At 31.1% G+C, this 18,938-nt stretch overlaps 1 protein-coding gene across 1 annotated transcript; it reads right to left on the bottom strand.

Moving 5' to 3' along the window:
* Positions 1-3,938: 3,938 nt before the first annotated feature.
* On the bottom strand, positions 3,939-18,221 carry mRpL41 (mitochondrial ribosomal protein L41). The gene is made up of 3 exons (XM_035378172.2): positions 17,944-18,221; positions 9,149-9,252; positions 3,939-4,276 (listed from the first exon to the last, which is right to left on the bottom strand). The coding sequence occupies exons 1-3, from the start codon at positions 18,158-18,160 to the stop codon at positions 4,055-4,057; spliced, it is 543 nt and encodes a 180-aa protein (XP_035234063.1). The 5' UTR covers positions 18,161-18,221; the 3' UTR covers positions 3,939-4,054.
* Between the last annotated feature and the right edge of the window lie 717 nt (positions 18,222-18,938).

Raw genomic sequence — 18,938 nt, forward strand, 5'->3', positions numbered from 1 at the left:
TCTGGATTGTTCGCATATAAACTAGCTAAAACACATTGTTAACTTAAGAATTATTTAATGAAAATATAAATCTAATTTATTTGTAAATGTGATTAAAATACTAAGAAAGTAAGTTTAATGCAAGGCGAAATTATGGAAAAGTTTTAAGAAAGTAAAGAACGCTTTGCAAAATCACAATGAAGACTTTTATGTAAAATAGTAATAATAACAATGTATATCCACTAATAAAATTATTTTCAAAGTAATTTCTATGCTGTTAAATGAGAGAAAAATAAATACATTGTTTATAAAAAATCCCAATGTTAATAGTTTTTTTAATTAAATTCTTGTGGGATGTCTACCGTACACATTCTGTGTATGTACAGTTGGATTATTAATACTGCAAAATATATTAGAATTGAGATTTTGGATGTTTATGAAAAAAAAATTTCTTTATTTTTAGGCTTTTTCTTCACATATTTTATATTTTTACCCCTAGAAAAATTAGTACTTCTCTGTTATAGCAGTCTCCAAACATATTTTATGATTTTAGATTTGCGTCAAGACCTCAGCTATAATTTTCCCAGGCTTGTGAAGCACAAATATAAAAATAAACGCAATATAAGAAAACAATATTCACATGCTGTTTTCTAAGAATATTTTTAAGAATCCTTATCTTTATCATTATTATTTTATTGCATGTAATTATTCCAGTCAACTGCAGCACTTTAACACATATTAAGTTGTTTGTTACACCATTTCATGGACATAACTTGTCTGGCCAAGAATACATAAATCAGTAATGAAAGATATTCTGGAACTCCTGAACCAATCTCCAACATGGAAGCCCTTTTTCTTTTTGCAATATTCAACAATTGCACCTCCAAATGGGTTTCATCATTAACAGAAAGTTTCATGTTGTGGCCATTTTTGCATTCTCGTTTGTCAGGTAAAAGACCTCTTTTAAAAAAAAAAAGATATGGCACTGACATCATTACTTGGTAAATTAAAGATTGTTCATGTCATAATAATAATAAAATTAAAAAAAACAATTAAATTAAATAAACAGTGCAAATTCAAAACCTGATAAAAATAAATATTATAAGAACATGCAATGAGAGGGAAAATGCAATATGATGCTAATATATGAATTCATGGTGAGGTATAGGAGAATGCAGCTAGACTAATATATAATCATGTGATGAGGTATAAGAACACACAGACAGATTTTGGCAAGATATCATGGTTGATTGGCGATTAAGTCTCGGGAAGCGCTATAACAAAGTACCACTGAAAAAGCTTTACAAGTGCTATTTTCAAGAATCTATCATCATTCAATTGCCAGTGAAATTTGAAGAAAGTTTTTACTGCAAACAACCTGCTACATAGGTATTTTTAATTTAAACAAGCGATTTATAAACTTTTCCACTTATTTTACCCACCTCATTTACATGGCTTAGTGTTTACTGGTATAGCAGTCTATATTTTTATATGTATTTGATGCAGAAGAGTTATACTGTTATTTACTTGCATGTTTCCGCCCCTTTTTTTACTTATTTTAACATGTGAAAATTGAGAGAGGAAATTATGTAAATTTTATTTCCAAAGGATGTGTTACAGTAAGAACATAACAAATGTAAAGCATTCATAGTTAAACTATTGGTAACTATCACAATATTATTTAAAAGAAACCTACATTCCAATAAGAATACATAGTAATGTTATAGTATCGAACAAGGTATCTTTATTTCTACTTCCATGTAGCCTGAATCTTTCCTGACTTACTCTTATTGTTGTCCATAGTTGCTTTGTAGACATTAGGTTAATTGGGAAAACCCGAGAGATGAACAATTAGCAACCGCCTTCGCCGGGAATCGAACCAACCAAGGTTGTTTGCAGTAAAAACTTTCTTCAAATTTCATTTTGCAACTTAGTGACTTAAATACTGATACCATTCACATAATCATCGACAGTCAGTCTTCCATACATGCCATCAAACAACAGCACACAAATTCTCCTATAGCCTGGAAAATTCAAGACATAAGCACAAGTAAAAAGAAATTTGTCACGGACCAGAGGGCACAATGCCTGTGAAGGCAATGAAAGGGCCAATTTTCTAGCAAAACAGGCAGCTCTAAGAACAAACAGGATCTCAAATTCATATCCCATAGCCTAAATCAGCATTAAAGTACAAACTAAAAAAAAATGGCGAATGAAAAGTGGCAATGTCAGTGGGAACAAGGATAACGTACATTTGAACTACTACCCAAGGCTTATGAAAATACCACAATTTCAACCTACTTCCTCACCCAGTACATCTTGGTCCCTTCCCCAAGTATTTTTATGATCGCAATATGGCTACGTTGTATAGACGCATATGCAGGGAAAGCGAAGACCCTGAACATTACATGTTTCAGTGTCCACTAACATCAGCCCATCACATTCACCATCCCACCGATACTGGAATAGAATTTAGAAGATTCATTATTAAGCACCGTAAAGTTTTCCAAAACATCAAAAATATTATTGATTTCCTACACTGCCAAGGACTGGATCTGTGTCATCCATAGCTTACAACCGAAAATAATCCTCTAAGTTCATAAAACGCAACAATAAGAATATTCACTCTCATATTATACAAGAGTGCCTTTAGAAAACACACTTAAATATCTCCATTTATTGAGACAACTGTGACTTTTCTCATACTACTCAAACTACGAACTACTTCATACTGTGCAATGTGTGACAGATACACCAGAACTACGTACTCAACACTATGTATCATGAAATGAATTCATAACTGTATGCTAAACTATGAACTGCACTATGAATGAACTTACAAACTGTAAACCGGATAACAAAAAAACCAAACAAACAATGAACCACATACCATAAACACTCCCCCCCTGCCAACAAAGCTCCAAACCGAAACACAAAAGAAATATGTATATACATCTGTAAATAAGTTATTGTATTTATCCATTTAACTGCAAAGTACCCATGTAAAGTATATCTTAGACAATATTGTCTGCAATGTAAATTATGCACCATTAATATATAACTGTGTATTATGAATGCTGCAATGTAAGCAAATTCCTGAGCATGGTGTCAGCATGCCCGGTCAGGATTACACTTCCATAGATGGTTAGTGCAGTGGGGTGATACCAGTTTGCCCATGGCAATGTTTTGGTGCCCCCTGTACTTCTTTCTGTCTGTGAGGTGGTCACTATCAAGGAACTGAGCAAAGTCATACTGTCACCTGTGTGGTGCTTAAGGCTCTTGCCAATGATAGGCGCAATCTTGTACTTCTCGCAACGATGATTTTCGTGTTCTTGTTCCGATGTTACTGTCAGACAAACGAGATAAGTCACAACAACACAACAGAAAAAGTCCAAGATAAAAGTAAACTAACACTGATAAACTTTTTCAAAAGATATAATTGACATTTTGTAATAAAGTAATGATTAAAATTAATGACCACATAATATGCATGCATAAATCAAATTTATAAAAATTATGATTTAACTTTGATTAAACTTATTATCACTGTGTGTTACTGTAACAGATTTCAGAATAATACAGATTCCTCACTTACATGCCTTTTTCCATTAATCCCTTCAAAATCATGTGAAAATCAGAAGTAACCATAACTTAAATATTTCACTGAATCTTATTTTCATGCACCTTGTATGTAATCAAGATCTTACAAGTATTACATTACCTTTTACAAATTTTATTAAAACAATTAAAATATAAAGATTAACTAGAGTGTTTTTTAAATATTTAATTGTTATTTATTTGCAATTCTTGTCAGATCTACCGAGTTCCCGCCAACTATCTTAAATAGGTCGAATATAGCACATATTCAGTAAAATTTTATATTTATGACATCACAAACAGTTCTAGATTTCATTGTGTTGCCTATTAGATATGTTCAATATATATTAAAATATGAAACATAATAATAAATTTGTTTATTACCTTAATATTCACAAACATCTAAGTAATTCGGAGCATAATAAACTTTTAAGCATTAAATACTATTGTATTTGTTCATCAAATAATTGAAAAATGACTATCCAAAAATATCACTTCCTGTGGATCGAGCTTTACACCATGCTTCCTCAGCAGTCATTTTTTCGTTTTCTGATGGCTCTAAAGAATTTCCATTTTCGTCAAGTTTTCCCTCTTCAAAATCTTTTTTCAGCTTCTTTGCATAAACTGCATAAAACAAATGTTCAGGCATGAATTTTTCTTGTACTATATCTTCAGTTCGATACGAAACATAAGGCTTGAGCTGCGAAGAGAAAAATTTTAGATTTTAAAATCCATTTAATTTTAACAGTTAAATTAATAGCTTCTTAAAATCAATGGCATAGCTCTATGGATAAGCAACATTAGGCAATGCCTAAGAGTCCATTACTATTTTAATTTTTGATTATTCAAAAGTAATAATAAATTTGTTGCTGAATCCATCTTTGATATTTTGGTACTTTATCGCAACCATCTTAGTAGAAGAAGCCAAATTTTCAGAAAGTGCAAAACTCTGGCAACCATGCCCATAACAACTGTTTCAGTGAAACAGTGCAGCCATTTTCGTATGCATTCTATTTTGCTATATTCCAAGTTCCAACAATATTAAGGGGAGTTGAAACCCCAAAATCTTCAACAAAATTGTGATTTCGGATTTTTGCATTTTCAACTTCTCTACACTTTTATCTTTCTAAAAATACCATTCTTTAATCTCTATGAAAATTAGAACTGTAAAAAAATCTAGTTTTAATTTGTCATCTACTGCTTTGATCAATAAGGATTTTTACATAAAACACGTTTTTTTCCAAACGTGACATTTTTATACTCGATGTATCTTTTCTCAGGAACTACTGCTCACAGGTATCTAAACTTTTTATGGCTTATTTATTAGGTTCCCTAGTATTTACTGAAATGAGCGTTTTGTAATAAAGTTAGAAAAAAAAAATTTTTGTGTGAGAAAAGTGCTAAATTTTACTATGCCTAACAAAATATCCTGTAATTTACTCTAAAATTCAAAATGTTTCAAAAGCTCATTTCAGTATAATCAGATAGGTATACTTTAATTACAGAAAAAATATCAAGCTTGTATCTACAGCAGATTTTGAGAAAAGGTACATCGAAAATGGCCAATTTAACATTGTTGGTATAGGGGTTTCTGATACCCCTTAATTTTTTGCCTTAGTTCTAAAATATGAGTTTGTGGAATTCGCAAGCAATGAGAGAAATTATGGTAAAATTTTGGCTGTAATACAGAATTTTGCTGAAAATTTTCGAGAGGGAACAATGAGGAAATGCGTTTTCTAGATAGCTGCTGTTGCCGAAGGTTGCATGAAGCCGAGTAGCTGTAATTCTCTGATGTTTTTTTAAGTGAAAACAGATTCTTGTGTACTTCAGGAGAAGAATAATGAAAAAATTTTACAGAAAGATTTGAAGATGAATGTGTTTTATTTTTTAATGTATGACATAATCCTTATTTAATAACTCAAATTTGTATTTTAAGTTACTAAAATATGTTTTCTTTTCCTATGTTGATATTAATTACCAAACTTACTATAAATATTGTAAGTTGGGGGAACCTTTCTAAAAAAGAAGGCACGAAAACCACCAACTTGCACATGCTAAATCGCTAATCGCTTCGGCAACTTTTACATTTTCATCCATAAAAAATTACTAAGTTAGTTGTTATGGTAACTATCTTGGCACAATTTGGCAATTTTTGGTAAGTACTGATATATAAAGATTTAAATTTTAAGTTTTGTGAATAAATTATGTTATTAATTATAAAAGAGTTTAGTATCTTCTTTCTGAATAATATAAAAATTAGAAATAAAACTGAATGCCACAGCTGTCTATCTTGTTTGTTGTTAATTCCAGCGCAGCATAATGAATTCTTTTTTTACACTTAGTGGCGCTTATTGTTATTTATCATAAAATGCACTTGCACAGTCTAACAAAAACTAGCCTGCTTTGTTAATGGTAATAATTTCATATTTGTTTTTACTGTGTTTTCATATTCGGCCATAAGAAGGTATTAACCGTTTGACTGTTAAGCAATTCTTGCAAGAACACACGAAAACTGTGGGTTTTATTTGACTTGATGTTGTCAAATAAAACACTCTCATTTAGACAAATATCAATCAATTTTAATAATTCTTTTCGTATTATAAAGCAACAAAGACACACTGAAACTCGCGGCGCTAGCGCTGCGTTGCAGTTTTCGAGACAAATGAACGTAGCACTTTTGTGCCACGTAGCTGTCAAACAGTTAAATCATAGTAAAAAATTGCTATTACAAACCAAATAGGCCAGTTTATATACCCTCTTTCATCAAATATGCATGCACAATCACACATGCACATTTGATGAAAGGGGAACCAGAACAGATAAGTGCCCATTTTCTTTAGTACTCTGTGGACTATATTTAGTTCTTCAAAGCCTTGAGAACTGCTTGTGGGTTGAAAAATAAAATCTGAAGAGGGAGAAAAAAACTGAATAATTATAACAGTTGAAAAATACTACTGTACAAAGTACGAAATCCGGACTCACCGGGACTTCGGCGATTCCGGATTTGGGATTTTCCCAGATATTAGATCATCAGTTTAAATCTAGTAAGATGGCATGTAGAAATTATAAAATTAAAAATATGAAATTGAGATTTATGAAATAATGAAGTATTTATGATGTAAAGGGTATCAAAATTTATTAAAAGAAGCTTAATATTTATTTGTTTACCTTATTAAACATTTCTTTCAATGTAAGTTAATTTGCTCTGATTTTTGTGCTAATACTTTCACTTTAATTCTGTAGACAGGCATAATCTCTTGTTCAGTTACATTGTTGATGTCCTGTAACTGCTGTTTCGAGAATTCCGACTAACTTGTCAATTGAAATTTTCTCGTTTTCAATAACTTCTCCGACACTTTCTTCACTATCGGTAGCGGTATTTTTTGGAACTACATATTTCGCTATTGATTGATTGACTGATGATTGAGAAGCATTGTCAATACAATGAAAAACTTCTTTTACATCATTTTCATTTATTACCACTTCTCAACTTTTCTTTAGAAAGTCCGTTAATTGTAAAATTTCACCTTTGTTTTGCGATATCCAAAAGCCTTTAAATTAGCCGCTATCATCGTCAAACTTAGCTATCCTTAACTATACATACTTGGCTATGCATCATGGGCTTGGTGACTAACGACAAGTTGTTCTGTTATACAGTCAAAAGTCTTTAATTTGGACGTCCATAATCTGGAATGATCTATAATCCGGACCTCAAAGCTACAAACTTTCTGTGCATGCGTAAATGCATAATGTGTTTACGCAGGTGCATAATACCTTTATGCATGCACATATGTGTTTACGCATACGCATAAATACTTTTACGCATGTGTGTTTAATGTATAATGGACGGTAGAAGCTAAGCTAAAATTATCTATTTCAGTTAATTATTTCAGTTCGCAGAGGTTTTGTGAGGGAAAAGCCAAGTTGCAATTGCGCTCCGAGGTTTTGGTTTGGTTTATTTAATTATGGCAAAGCACACTAGAGCTATCTGCCTAAGGGGAGGGATGCCTTCGTGGAGGACTTTCTAAGGGAAACTGGCTCATATCCACATTACACATGGGGAAAACCACAAAAACGTCCATGCAGCCAGCCGTTTGCAGGATTCGAACCTCGGACCGAACTACCAGTGTTAAGCGTCTTTACCGCTTGGCCGCTGGTGGGCTCTAAATTCAAGTTGCCTATTTATTTCAGACTTTGTAACCCAAATGGTAATTTTGATTATGATTGAAAGTTGCAACAAACAAATTTTGATACTGAAAAAGTTGGTGCAATAACGTTGGACAATTAATTTGATCTTATATGGGCAAATATGCTGAGAGTAAATAGATGAAATGAAAAACTGTACCTAAGAATAATACTCACCTACACAGAGAATAGAATCTCAATAACAAGTGCCCAAAACTTTGTGCTAAATATGGTCATCATATCTAGGAATGGACCTTTGCAGAAATAATATGCAAATCTATAAATGTGATTTTTGCTGTACAGAAATTTTACTTATTTTTAATCCTATCAAATGCATAAGATGACAATATATTGTAAATTGGTTAGTGTATCAAAATTTTAGACATTTTAAATTACTTAAATCTATCTATGTGAATTTAGAAAAAAAATTAAATTGTGTCTATATGCATGAGCAATAACTGGTAGATTCTTACATGCACAAATGATTGTTTGTCTTCACTAAGGTTACTTTATTTATATCTACAGGTTACATGGTATTAAAAATATGGTATTTACATATTATCCCACTGACCCTGAAACAGTCACCAAGCAGAGTGATTTATTACTAATTATGGATACGAGTGATGTAACAACATTTGATTAACATCTGTGTTTGGGATTGATGTACCTTCAATCTATTCATAATAAACTAAATTTCATTTTTATAAAGAACGATATAAATTAATTGTTGCTGCTAAATTTTTTCTTGCATTTTGGGGAGGGGGGAAGTTTAAAATTTGAGACCTGTTTTTTTACAGAACAACAATCAGTGGATTATTTTCAAAGCTATGGACCTACCATAAAAAAAAAAAAAAAAAAAAAAAAAAAAAGAGTTTGTATTAATGAGCAAGATGTGATCAGCTGAATATTTCCAACAAATCAGTAATAGATTAAAACATCACTAAGGAAAATTTGTACTCGTAGCTTTCAGTTTAATTAGAGGGCCATACAAAATAATAGAAATAAAAAAAAGCCCTTTTCTAAAGTGCAAAAACAAAGGTTGAATACTGGTTGTTTATTAAAAAAAAAAAAAAAAAAAGAGGCATCAATTTCTTCAGCATTCTGTAGAAATGATTATTGCAACTTTGGCGTATTCTCCACTAATTTTCATGGTTGACAAAATAGTACATAGGTACCACAAATATGTATTTGAATTTTGATTCTGACTTGCAAAACTACTAGCAAAGTATACAGTTTGAACATTAGACATTACAAAGACTTAACTACAAAAGTGTCACTAAAACTGTAATTTCATAGAGCAAACTGAATTGCCCATTTTTATATTTTAAGTAATAACATCTTTCTCATACAAAAATACATAAGAAAAATTTATATGAATTTATCTTACATGAAAACCTGTTAGATCTGGAACTACTAGCTCAGGAACCATTTCTGGTACTTTTACAAGTTTTTTATTTTCATCATAATAGCCAGGAAGTCTCATTCCCCTTACTATAAAACAAACAAAAGGAGTTTTAAATAACAGGCTTAAAAACAAATCACATTAAAAATATTTATGAAACAGAATAAACTAGAATATAGAATAATTTAATAGCTTAATTAGCTATGTCTTGTTAAAATATTACAATATTCACAAAAATCTGGTTTTTAGCAATCTAACATTTCTTCCAAAAGTCTTTAGTTGTTTTCCTTCAGCTCAAATTTGTATTGAGTCAGTCACTAAAAATTAATGAATTTTTTATTTCATTTTATAAATATGAGAACTAGCTGAAAATATAATAGCATAGATATGAAGAAGTAACTTGATTATAGCTTGCATTGTATTTCACATAAGATTATTCACCTCAATACTCACTTGTGTTTTCAAAATCAGACAGAAGCAAAATGAAGGAACATAATGATGACAACCTTAAATAATATGATAAAAAAACATGCTACCACCTGATACCTACTCTGAAAAAGTTTATCAAGGGAATTCATTAATCAGAATATGATGCGTATAGTTACAGTTGAGGAATTCATCAACATGTGGAACGCACATATATACAACAGAGAAGCCATAGGTGCAGCTGATTTACATCCATACTGCTTATGACTGTTACAATTGAAAAAAGTTTACATTGAAGCAGCTAAAACTGATAAAAGAATTAAACCACATATCACTAAGTACAGTACAAAGTTCATAATCTGGACCTCAAAGCTACAAACTTCTTTTTTGTATGCCTTACGCATGCACGTTTAATGTATAACAGACGGTATAAGCTAGATAGTAATTATCTTTCTGATTCGAAGGCATTTCGGTTAATGTTGCAGATTGCGCTGTTCCTTAATCTTCTAATTGGATCCGGCTTATTATTTTTTTGCAGACTGTTTGAGCAATTTTATGAAAATGAAGCTTGAACTGTCGATTATGTTAAAAAGAGTTTCCAATTCTGGAGCTGCCATACCACTTCCGATAGTGAAGAAAGTGACAGAGAAGTTATTGAAAACCAAAAAATTTTGATTGACAAGTTAGTCAGTATTCTCCACACAGCAATTACAGGACTTGAACAGTGGAACTTTGTAACTGAACAAGAAATTATGTCTGGTTAAAGAATTAAAGAGAAAGTATTAGCACAAAAAATGAAGCAACTTAAACAACTTACATTGAAAGAAATGTTTAATAAAGTAAACAAATAAATATTAAGCTTTTTTATGTAAATTTTGATACCCTTTAGATCATAATTGCTCTTTATTTCATAAATTATGGTTTCATATTTTTAATTGTGTAATTTTTGCATGCTATCTTACCAGATTTAAATTGATGATCTATAATCCGGAATCGCAGAAGTCCCGATGAGTCTGGATTATGGACTTTGTACTGTATTAGTTAATAATATCTGAAGAGTACAGGATAATTGTTAGTTAATTAACTAAGCAAAGCATGCAATAGTTGTTTGCCAAAGCAAAGAAAGGATGACTGTATGGAGGACTATCCATGGAAACTAACTTGATATATTACATATACGGTTCACATTCATACATTACATAAAGGGTTACATTCACAGAAAATCTAGTAGAATATTTTTTGCTCCTGAAGAAGGATCTATGTCTAATTGCCCTGATTATTGATAAAGTTTTATTTAACAGCTATTCCACAATAAAGTTGCCATTTTGCTACATTTAAATTCACTTCTAGTTGCCAATTCTTATTAACTTTAAAAATAAACCATTTTCTTCATAGTTCAGAACCATATCACAGATGTGTATGATCACAGATCAAACCAAATATCTTTCTTTAAGAACATGTGGAAGCATACATTGAACATAAAAATGAAATAACATCATTTCATGCCACCATAACTGGTGAATTAAACAAAATTAATTTCTTAGCAGTTTCTCATGTTGTTATACGACCTTCTCCATATGCATCACAAAATTATTTTCATGCTTGAACTGCATTTTTACCTTTTTGATCATAAAAAAGCAAAATATGCCAAAAGTGCTGCTTTTGATTTTCTATATTTGAGAAGACACTAAAAATATATATATTTTTTCTACAGAATCAAAAAAATGTTTCTTATAATAAGCCTTGAAATGTCAACTGTTAAAATGCATAATGAAAATACAGTTTAGAATGAAATCAGCTGGTCAAAATTACAACTAGTCCTTCTGGCAGTAAAAAGATGAAATTACGTTCTAAACAACCCTAAATATTATATCTGAATACAAAAAGAATTGTATCTTAAAGTTTAAAACTCAAAATTAATGGATCAAGTAATACAAGGTAAAATTATAAAAGCAGAAAAAGAAGGTAATTAGTTTTAGACAGATTGTTTCTATTCCATACTTGCCAACCTAGGGCACTCAGAAATTAAGAGATTTTTCTCAAAGACGAAAAGATTCTTTTAAATGATAAAAATATATATTTTTAACTAATGAATTAACTTTAAATAGTTTCTAATTAATATCTGAAAGTTAAGTTACTAATTCTAAATGGAAATAGTACAAAAAATACCTGTAAAAAACATTTTTATGATTTGCATCTCTTAACCAAAAAATAATACTTAAATCAGTTTTCGTACAAATGCTAAGAGCAGTGGCAGATTTTGCTTTCATTAAAAAAGAAACTTCATAATTTTATTCATAGCAATAGCCACATAGGCCTGCTTTTGCTAATTAAAGTTTTTCTAATGTATCATTACTAATGTTAGATCTAAATTTAGTCCTTGTTTTTGCAAAAATACTGAAAATCCTCTCACACTCTGCATTACTATGATAAATTGTCAGAAAGGCCAACATTATTCTAGATAGTTCACTTTACTTTAAAATTCCATTAGCACCTTTCAGTTTTCCAATTAAACTCCAGTGGGTGCCAATCCTAGATAGTTTCATAACATCCAAATTTTCTAATTGTAAATTGTGAAATTGCAACTGCAGTTTATCAATTGCAACATCAAAATCATATTTCATGACTAAATGAAGTAAAACTGAAAATCTATTCAAAAAGTATCGTATATCTATCGAGAGACATTTTTTTCTAAATAAAACTGCAGCATTATACGATGCAGTGGCAGTTTGTGTTCCAGTATTAAAAACATTTTGGTCCTTCGTTTCAACAAAACAATTTTTTTTTCTTTTTTTCCCAATAATACACATCGCAAATGTATTACATTTCCTTGAAGAAATAATAGAAGGAAAGTCATCTGTGTATGATTTTTGAGAAGAACATGAGTATTTTACCTTTGCGTAAACATAACTAAAACAAAAGATCGTAATTTCTTAAACTATTTCTCAAAAGCACGTGCACTAACACTGCTCAGCGACAAGATGAACGAATTAACAGCCTTGTTCTTGCTTTGTGTTCATTAGCTAATGTATGCAAGAAGACACGCAGCAGCGCTTGATGCTGATTGAAGAATTGGTACACAACGTTTTCGAACACGTATGGTCTCACTCACAAAGCGCACCACATTTTCTCACTGATGAAACAGCATTGATTTTCTTTTAGATTTAATCTAGAGAAAAACCAACTGATGCCCCAAATGATTTTCTTGGTACAAATACTGAAGTATTGTGAGAAATTTTAAGAATAAGGGAAAATCGGGAGAAATATGGCACAAATTGGGTTAGCGGGAGAATAGTCAGAAATTGGGAGTTTCCCACCTAAATTGGGAGATTTGGCAACTCTGGTATTATTATAGTCAACATAAAGGAATTTTCTATTGAGAAGCACACAAACTAATCAATGGGATCTTTCTACGACAAGCTGAATGAAGCCGAAACCATATTTGTTAAAATAAAATACTCAACATGTAGTAAAACCAGGAGAGGTGGTTATAAACTTAAATCAGGACATCCAGGATAAAATAACTACAGGTATAGGTACTATCTGTACCTGAATTTTACCACTGGTTGTACAGCTATAGTTCCACCATATTAACTGTATAGCTCTGCCCCAATATTGATGGATAATAGTCTGGGGAATAGTCCTCTTCTCCTAACACTAAACCATTGAAAAGGATTTTCAGTTTGCCAGTACAGTAGAAGTCCAGAAATCCGCAAAGCTTGGGACCAGAGGTTGTGTGGATTTCAGGACAGAAAAGATAAAGCATAATATTCGGACTAAAAGTGCAAAATAAATAACGCGTATTAGATACATTTGTTATTACTGCTTTGCTTGATAATTAAATTATTATATACATTATTGCAATAATTTATTAAATTATTATTACATATATAAATTAATTATATTATTCATTGTATTATATGTACACAGCATCGAGGTTTGCCGATTTCGCCTCATGTAAAGATTTCAGATTCCTGTGTTAGAATCACTGTTGCTGTAAAATTTCAACAGCTTTTCTTTATTTTTCCGTATATTATACACAATCGCGTCGCAATTCCATACCATTCTGCTATAAATCGAGGAGTAGCACCTGCCTCCATCTTTTGCAGAATTTGCACATTTTGCGTTACCGTTAATGCAACATGTTTATGTTTTTCAACGTTGCAAGCAGTAAAATCATGAGTGCGTTTCTTATCTGTCATTGTATTAAAAAGAGCTGAAATTTAAAATATTCTTAATTTATCTACAAAATATCAGGATAAAAAAAGAGGCAGCACTAAACAATCTTGTAAAATAACAAAGCTCAGAAAATACAACAACGTGAATCGTGAACTTGAACAAAGAGTTGAGTGAATCATCTGCTTTTTTACCTCGATGCAGAGATTAGAGGGCAAAAACTTTTCTTATTTTTAAAACTTTTTTTATGTCAATAATTTGGTATTTCCATTATGACTCATTATTATTTGGTAAATATGACGTCATTATTCGTTAAGTATTTTTTCTTCGATGTTTCATACTCAATGTTGCGGTTTCCAGAACCTATAAACTGAATGTTTATATTTTGAGAGGCAACGCGAATTTCAGGTCGGCGGATTTTCGGTATTTTGACTGTATTTCAAGTGCCTCTGCTGTACACACACTGTCCACTTAAAAACATACCTGTTTTCTTTTAGATTTGAACTAGGGCCCATTGGTATGGCAGTCAGCATTTGCTAACTACTATACTGGTCAGGGTAGCTGAAATAACTCTAGCAATTTCTAATGAAATAAACTGTTGCTGTTATGAAAATAATTTTAAATTCCATGCCAAGTTTAAGTCATAAAGAACAATTGAATGTAATTTTAAGAATGGTATATAATTTGCTCAACAACTAGCATTCAGGACTAATTTTACAATACAATGCCACACATATTCGAAAAATTTTCACTAAATTATTGCTTTACATACTATAGTTTCCCCACAGGATATAAGCAGAAACATGCATGTGCCATTTGACCTAATTTATTCATGAAACAGGGCAGATATAAATCATGCAGTAGGGTTTTTTTTTTTTCATTCTTACTTTTTTCTTTATTTATTTTCACAGCATTCAAAAAATACTTTGACAGTGATATATAAATTCATTTCAAGGCTGTGTTTGCAAATCTGGATAGAGGCTAAAATATACCATTTTCTTTGAAGAATGCAGTAGCTTCATTTTCACTTGATGGTAAATTCAAAATTATCAAAAAATTGCCATCATTTTGAATCCAGATATATGATTTTTTATTTAAAAAAATTATTTCAGAATTCTTATTTTTTGGCCATAATTATATACTCTTCTGTTATCAGTACCAGATTCAGAAATGTATGCGTGCATGTATGTGAATATACTATATGTGTGTATACACACACATACATATACATGTACATGCATACATTGAACACATCCATCCATATATGCATACATTTCTGAATCTGGTCATGATAACAGAAGAGTACCTTTTGCTACACTGTTTGGTGATAGTTCTACAAAACTTAACAAGTAATTGCTGGTCAGTGACAAAACTGACAAGAATCCCATTTTTTTTAATATATAAAAATATATCATTCAGAAAACTGCAGAAATAAAAATGGAAGTAAACTTAGAAGATCATTCAAACTTCACAGTGAAATATAATAAGATATCATCATGAGTATTAAAATAATGAAATGTGAAGTGTTTCAAACTTACAATAAGACATTCTTAATCATATACAGAGGGGTTTTACATACTTTTAGCATGATTTCGAAGTCATTTAATTAATGTTAGAAATTTAAACATTTCTTTCAAAGAGCAATTGAAATCAGCAATATAAGACACAGATGAGCAAAATGATATCAAAAGTAATAAAATGGTTGAACAATATTTTCCACAACATTTAACAAAATTAACATTAAATCTTGGTTTAAATAGACAAATAATAGTACTTTCGTAGTATAGCGGCCCCCGAAACTGAATCGCTAATAAACCGAGATATCTCGACATGTGTTCTTATGCAGTCAAAAGTCGTTAATCCGGACCTCAAAGCTACAAACATTCTGCGCGTGTGTTAACGCATAACGCCTTTCACGCATGCGCATAATATGTTTACGCATGTGCATTTAATGTACGGACGGTATAAGCTAAGCTAAAATTATCTAATTATATACTTCAGTTAATGTTGCACTTTGCATTGTTCCTTAATCTTCGAATTGGATCCAGCTTATTATTTTTTGCAGAGTGTTAGAGCAATTTTATAAAAGTAACATTAAACTTTCAATTATGTCAAATGGAATTTCCGATATATATTTACTAATATGTAAAGGATTTACTAAGCAAAAGTATGTTTCGATGTCCATCAAACAAAAAGTGGAATTGCTGAAAAAATGGATAAAGGCATATCCTTTGTTTCTCTAACCATTTCGAAATCTGTTTATGAATTTCATGCTGCTCTGCAGGGGGAGGATGTCGCGGCGCGCAATGAAATGGAAGTTGATCTGTCAGCACTATCCTTATCTTCAGGGCAGATATTTTTATTTTATTCAGCTTATAATTCCTTACTAATTGTAGTATTTCATCTCGATGTATTCCGTCTTTGATATGATTTAAATCAAATTCCTCGTCATTATAAATATCACGAGTACACATCAAATAGTTTTCTGGTTGCAATTTTCTAATTTCGACTATGCGTAATGTATGCTCTACGCATGCGTGCGTTGAAAGAAATGTTTAATAAAGTAAACAAATAAATATTAAGCTTTTTTTTTTTTGTAAATTTTGATACCCTTTAGATCATAATTGCTCTTTATTTCATAAATTACGGTTTCATATTTTTAATTTTATAATTTCTGCATGCCATCTTACCAGATTTAAACTGATGATCTATAATCCGGAATCGCCAAATCGCCAAAGTCCCAACGAGTCCAGATTAAACACTTTTGACTGTATTAGCATTCTGTTTCATTTTTGCTAAGATTTTTGTATTCACATTTTTTTTTTTTTTTTTTTTTTTTTTAATATTCCTTGCTATATTTGTGAATATATGTTTAACAGTCTTTTAATTTACCAAATAAAGAGGTGTATACTATACCATTTTTTCAAGAGAATCTTTTACCTGAGAAACAAGTATGCCAAAATAGCCACAACAGAAACTATATATCAATCACAAAACTATTTGGAGATGCTATGTTAAAAATCCTGAAAAGAAGAACACCCCCATGTTGGAAATTAATTTAATTGTTTCAGAATATGGTCGGTCATTGCTATTAGATTTATCTATTCTTGAGCAAAAGAGCTGATGTGCGTCAAATGCTACACAACAAAGAGCTTAATATGTGTGAAAATTCTGCAACTGATTGGAACAAGTACATATAGGAAATGTTCCCTACATGATACAAAGATTCAGTGGATGAATGGGCAGTCCCAATAAATAGCTGAAATCGATGACAGTTTATTCATCTGACATATCACACTCATGGTAGATTACTCCCACAATAGTGGAATTTTGGATGTATATGGCAAGAAGGTGGGAGTGCTTTGTTGTTTGAATTTCGACTATAATTTAACATGTATAAGATGGATCAATGATTTATTCAGATTGATGGAAGTGATAGAAAATGGAGCAACTTGAAGAAGCTGGTAACAGTCACTTTAATGATTATCAAATATATTCTTAGAAAGAAACAACTAAATATTTTGTTATTATTATATATTGTATTGTTTTATTTTTACATTCCTGTTTCACGAGTTTAGAGAAATCATACCCGTGTAAGGTCAGAGGCTGTTATAATAAGAAAGCACCAAAATAAGTAATAAGGAACATAAGATAAATATTTATAATTCCCAAAAAGTCAAGAAATGGCCCTTTGTTTGGCTATCATGAAATAATCAAAACACCTTCTCCATACCCAGATTTAAACCTTATCAATTATACTCTGTAAAAAATTGGGGTAAAGTATAGAATCGCCCACTTATATGGTGCGTCGATGTGTATATGGACAAAGTCAAGGAAGTGCAATTTTCTGATGTTTTTTTAAGTGAAACAAAGTCAACTTGTAGATGGATACCGAGTTTGTGTAATTCTTTCACTTGTTATTTTCAAGTTGATGCAGAATCGTCCACTTCGGTGGCAGGCGATTTTTTGAGAAACGCGCGAAGCAGTGGGTGATTCTGCACTTTCCTCAAAAATTGAACACAAAATTAGAAATTTAAATATTACTTTCACACAGCAATTAAAATTAGCAATATAAGATCATCATGGAGCAAAAAGTAATAAAATGTTTATCTGAATCCTTTCCAAAATTATTAATGAATTTTTGAAAACATATATAATAAAAATAAAATAATTCTTACGATCGACTAATTCTGGATTATTTTTAAAATAGTTAAGATCCAAAGGAGTGCCCCTCTTGTGATATAAAAATTTTCTAAAATTCCTTTTGCCATACAGAGTACAACTTATGGCGATAGTTCTATTAAAATTAAGGTTTACATTCGCTTTGAAGAGAGCTAATGCATGCTCAGAAATGTAGCGGCCAGATAAAGCATACTTTAACATCGTTAGCGACATTTCCACATGTATAAAAATAAACAACGCTTTTTGGTGCACCAGCACGACGCTTTCTACCCTGACAGACAGACAAAGTAGACAGATGTCTTGTTTTGCACCCGCTAAGTCTTTCTGCACCGATGGGCGAAAAATCAAGCATAGGTGCGAAGGAAAGGTATATAGAAAGAGGGGCAATTTCGTATTTGAGGAGAGTAAAAATGAACTTCGTATATTTTTTACGAGTTCGAAAGGCCAGAAAGAAAAGATGGGACAAAATAAAATTTAAAATAAATGGCCCAAAAATAATAGAGGAGAAAAAAAAAGGGGAGGCCTATAGAAAGAAAAGGAAAAGAAGTAGAAAATATCCTAAAATACGATTGTGTCCATGAGTGTAGTTAAGGAGTTCATCTGCAAAAATTAGTGTCTTTAAGAAGCAAACAAAGTTAAAAAAAAAAAAAAAAAAAGGAATGAATTCCTACATAGTAATGTGTATGCCCTTATCTTGAGACCTAACTAGAAAAGACATATATCATCAAAGAGATGTACATAATATTTTAACTAAAGTAACATTAAATATTACCGTTCCCAAAAAATTCATGTATATTTCAGAAAAACAGTAATTGACAAAGTTATAAATCCATCATACACTGTGTGAGAGCATTTCAGCAAAAATAAATTATACAGTTTATTTTTCTTAAATATTAGTTAAATATAAAATCAATTTATTAATTTAACCGTTGAAATTTATTATAGTACAAGTTTAACAAATTCCGTCACTCTGTATTTTTATTTGCTTATG

This window comes from Stegodyphus dumicola, chromosome 7, assembly GCF_044657685.1.
Source record: "Stegodyphus dumicola isolate Sdum_Otavi_A_Nest chromosome 7, ASM4465768v1".
Lineage (NCBI taxonomy): Eukaryota > Metazoa > Arthropoda > Arachnida > Araneae > Eresidae > Stegodyphus > Stegodyphus dumicola.

What these genes read in the sequence shown, in the direction of transcription:
- mRpL41 (XM_035378172.2), bottom strand. Translation starts at nt 18,160, where the DNA reads ATGTCGCTAACGATGTTAAAGTATGCTTTATCTGGCCGCTACATTTCT. An exon ending in TAATCCAGAATTAGTCGATC is followed by an intron (nt 9,253 to 17,943) that starts GTAAGAATTATT and finishes TTTGTTTTATAG; the next exon opens with TAAGGGGAATGAGACTTCCT. An exon ending in CAGATCTAACAGGTTTTCAT is followed by an intron (nt 4,277 to 9,148) that starts GTAAGATAAATT and finishes TTCTCTTCGCAG; the next exon opens with CTCAAGCCTTATGTTTCGTA.